Genomic DNA, 3777 nt, shown 5'->3' with positions numbered 1-3777 from the left:
TTTAATCATTTATCTTATTCTCATAAAGTTTTGGCTCATCCAAGCTTTAATATTGACTAACATTTTATTCATCTTGCATTATTCAATTTATAGTTTACCGGCATTCATAGGACTAACCTGACATTGTATTCTATTTACATTTTATTGTTTGTTCAAGTTTATTTTTGAATTTACTCATTAACTCATTAATTTCAGTTTATTGTGCAATTTAAACCGGTTTGACATTGATAGGGTTTGCTAGAGGACATTGCCTTGATTAAACTTTGTAGATCGCATTACAACTCAATACTACTGAATTCTAATGAATTTTCTAGAATAATTACATAGTACTTCTACTGAATTTTTGACAATAACACTGATTTGCATATTTTCGAGGGTGCTTGTTTCTTATTCTGTTGATTACACATGGTTTTCATCTGAAAAAAAAGGATCTGAAAATTTCTTTGTTTACGTTTAGAATTTTAAGCATCATCTAACAATTATTCATTTTAAGGTTTATCTTCTTGACTTTTGGTTTAATAAATCAAAATTTTCACTAATGTTTATTCATTTCTCATTTTACATTTATTTTTAAAGGAAATCTAATGTTTTATTCTTTTCTTCATTTTGCATTTTTTTCCGATATTAAATAACATTTTATTCATTTTACATTTCAGTTACCATTTATCCATGAAAATTTTGACAATTGATGACATTCACATTATTTTAAAATATATATATTATTTATTTATTTTTTATTTATTAATTGAATGTTCTTTGTTAGCCTGTAAGAGGAACACTGTGGTTTCTTCCCGCCGCCCAGGGCCAGGGGGCGCTCTGTTCAATTTTTACCCCATAAGAATGAAATGAAATGAAAACAACAAACATCGTAATGGGCCCGGGGAGTTTTCCGAACAGTGGGCAGTGTTTCCTCAGGATGTGTGATGCTCCCCAAGCTGTTTGATGTTCTATTTGTGGTCTCTTAGAGACCAAAAGGGGGAGTTGTTGAGACGCTTATCCAAGGTTGCACATATATTCATGCACATACAGCTGTATTTCACACATAGTATGTTTCATTTATGCACAGAGAGCTTTTGGAGGAATGGAACTTGACCTTGCATGTTTCACTTTCAAACAAAAGGCTTTCAGTGGAAGTGAAACTTAAGCTGACACCATGATATCATGACATTCCTTAGCTGACGTAGTTCATCAGACGACCAATAAGGCGTGTCTTAGATATAAAGAATGGATCGTCCGTTTTTGATCAGATGCTGTTTAGTCCCGGTGTATCCACGTCACAACAAATTAGCCTGTGAGGGTAAGCGTCTCTTTCTTTTTAGCGCTAAAAAGAATAAAATAAGTAAAGTCTGATTATTTGTGTCGGCTGATTTTCTGCACGTGTGATCACATGGTTCCGATTCATCGATAATACATATAGTATATTTGGTTCAACAGTTACTTCAGGTCACAGACATTAGCAAGGGATGTCCGATTCCAACATCCACCTAATCACGTGACAAAAAGTAAGCACTAATATAGGCTACAGCATTCAAATTTCAGAGGCATTTTTAATTCAAATTCTGATGGCACATATTTACTTCCATAAAGCATGACCTGTTCAGCGGTCAAGGTAAAAGATAGTAATAGCCTGTTAACCTTGACAGAGCTTGTATGTTTTTTAAATATCAGACAGTAATGTTTTTTGATAGTCATTAAGAAACTTTCACTTCCTTTTTCCTGAAAAAGGAAGTGAAAGTATAACGGACTGAGAAAAAACTTTCTTCCTTCACAGAGCTGAAGTTCAAGATGAAGCTTTACGGAGTTCTTGTCCTGTTTCTAACTTTTTCTGTTGGTAAGAATATCTTGAATTTAACATCAGAGGGGAAAACAAAACAAAGATTAGGTATTAATTAAGGTTTCCTTCTAAAGCTTAGGAGTATTTCTATGAGTATAGGTTCAAAGCTGTAAGTCACCTATTTGTTTAAACCTTTTATTATTCGTATACAAAATATATATATTTTAATATTTATTTGAACTGGATTTTATAGTTTTGAGATTGTATACCAAATTGAGTCTTGTTTTTATCGAAGGGATTGAGTTACTCCTTTCTGTACAACATGGACTGAACTGTGTTAATGATGAGTTCGGTTGAGTTCCGTTTCCATCTGTTGTCACCTTCAAAGGCTTTAACACAATTTTTTATTTAATTGAAAGTTTCAATTTAAGCAGCTTGTAAAATTAATATGATAGACACACATTTGTTAAGTTCTTATCTTGTATTTTGTTGTTATTGATGATTATAGTCATCTGTTTTTTGTTTTGTTTGTTTTTTTTTGTTTTTTTGTTTGTTTGTTTTTTGCTTTATTTAGCACTTGGATTGAGATGCTACAGATGTATAAAATCTGACCCTAAGTTCTGCACAGGCACTACAGATTGTTCTGGGATATTCAATCGATGTTTTTCTCTCAAGGTAGAAGGTAAGCTTTTAAATGTGTCAGAAGCTCTGCTGCTTGAACTGCTCACTTACAAAAAAGATTTAACTTGTTGTATGAACACTTTATGGATATTATAGAGCATATTTATGAATACTATTGAGAAGTTTCTTGCTTTTACAGTACTGAATACAGCACTGGTTACCAAGGGCTGCCAGTACAGCGGAGCATGCGTTGATCCCACATCGTGCTGTGAAGGGAACTTGTGCAACGGTGCCGTACCAACTGGCCCCGGTGTCATCCTGCTGCTCCTGTCTTCAGCCCTTATGATGCTCTTTATTTAAGGCTCTGAAATAATGATCCTGTTCTGGTTTATTGTTTGGTCTCTTAACAATTACTCTGAGGTGACAGCAAACATGCAGTCAGGACAGACATACAGCATTTTTTATTAATCATGTAATACACATGTCTCTTTTAAAAATGGAATAATAAAAATGTAAGCAATGAAGCAATAAACTAATGAACTGCTCAAGTTGTTGTACTATAATAGTTTTATTGTTATAAGTGAAGTGTTTTATTTATATGTTCTTCTCAATATCAAAACAGTTAATAACTTGATCAACTAGCGTGTTCTATATATTTTCCAATATAATAAAATGAGTTAAATGAAGAATATCAAGCTATTCCAGTGACTCCAAATCTACTCTCTCAATATGTCAGAAAACTTACATAAAGGAAGAGGAAGAACAATTTACAGAGTTACACATGGCATTTGCCTGTAATGTTTGTTGTTTTCATTTCATTTCATTCTTATGGGGTAAAAATCGAACAGAGCGCCCCCTGGCCCTGGGCGGCGGGAAGAAACCACAGTGTTCCTCTTACAGGCTAACAAAGAACATTCAGCTAATAAATAAAAAATAAATAAATAAAATATATATATATATTTTTTTCAAAATAATGTGATTGTGAATATGAATAACATTTTCTAGACTACAGTTAAACTAGGTTTGATTGATTGATTGAAGATTATTAAATTCATAAAGACATATTGAATTAGAGGATTTTAGATTTGGTATAATTTTAGGACGGTAATTTTTGTTTAAAAAGTGTAAAAGAAAACAACAAAAAAACAAAAACAAAACAATGTTCTGCAGAGGAGCGAACTTTGGGTTGTGTCATCTGTCAGGAATCAGACAGAAGTGTTCCACCTTGATGAATTTGACAACATCTACATGTAAGATTTCTAATTAATTGCTTTTTTGCTAACACGTCTCCTACAAACAATATAACTGCCAGGTAAAACTAATAATTTGTAAGCGTGCCGTGCACACCACAGGACAGGATGAAGCTCTATAAGGGAAATAGG

At 32.9% G+C, this 3777-nt stretch overlaps 1 protein-coding gene across 2 annotated transcripts; it reads left to right on the top strand.

The window, feature by feature from the left end:
- Nucleotides 1-1263: 1263 nt before the first annotated feature.
- Nucleotides 1264-2943, top strand: LOC122826854 (lymphocyte antigen 6G-like). Of its 2 annotated transcripts, none has more exons than XM_044109187.1 (4): nucleotides 1264-1297; nucleotides 1772-1831; nucleotides 2349-2456; nucleotides 2595-2943. In XM_044109187.1, the coding sequence occupies exons 2-4, from the start codon at nucleotides 1786-1788 to the stop codon at nucleotides 2753-2755; spliced, it is 315 nt and encodes a 104-aa protein (XP_043965122.1). In that variant the 5' UTR covers nucleotides 1264-1297; nucleotides 1772-1785; the 3' UTR covers nucleotides 2756-2943. The 2 variants fall into 2 exon arrangements, with proteins under 2 accessions (XP_043965122.1, XP_043965130.1); XM_044109195.1 differs by lacking the exon at nucleotides 1264-1297 and adding an exon at nucleotides 1592-1609.
- The last annotated feature ends 834 nt before the right edge of the window (nucleotides 2944-3777 follow it).

The sequence above is a fragment of the Gambusia affinis genome, linkage group LG03 (genome assembly GCF_019740435.1).
Source record: "Gambusia affinis linkage group LG03, SWU_Gaff_1.0, whole genome shotgun sequence".
NCBI lineage: Eukaryota > Metazoa > Chordata > Actinopteri > Cyprinodontiformes > Poeciliidae > Gambusia > Gambusia affinis.
The sequence above is the reverse complement of the archived record's forward strand: the minus strand, read 5'-3'. Positions and strand labels throughout refer to the sequence as shown.

Excerpts from the sequence above, each read along its gene's own strand:
- LOC122826854 (XM_044109187.1), top strand. The coding sequence starts at position 1,786 with ATGAAGCTTTACGGAGTTCTTGTCCTGTTTCTAACTTTTTCTGTTG. Across the intron at positions 1,832-2,348 it reads GTTTCTAACTTTTTCTGTTG|CACTTGGATTGAGATGCTAC; the intron begins GTAAGAATATCT and ends TGCTTTATTTAG. Across the intron at positions 2,457-2,594 it reads TTTTTCTCTCAAGGTAGAAG|TACTGAATACAGCACTGGTT; the intron begins GTAAGCTTTTAA and ends TTGCTTTTACAG.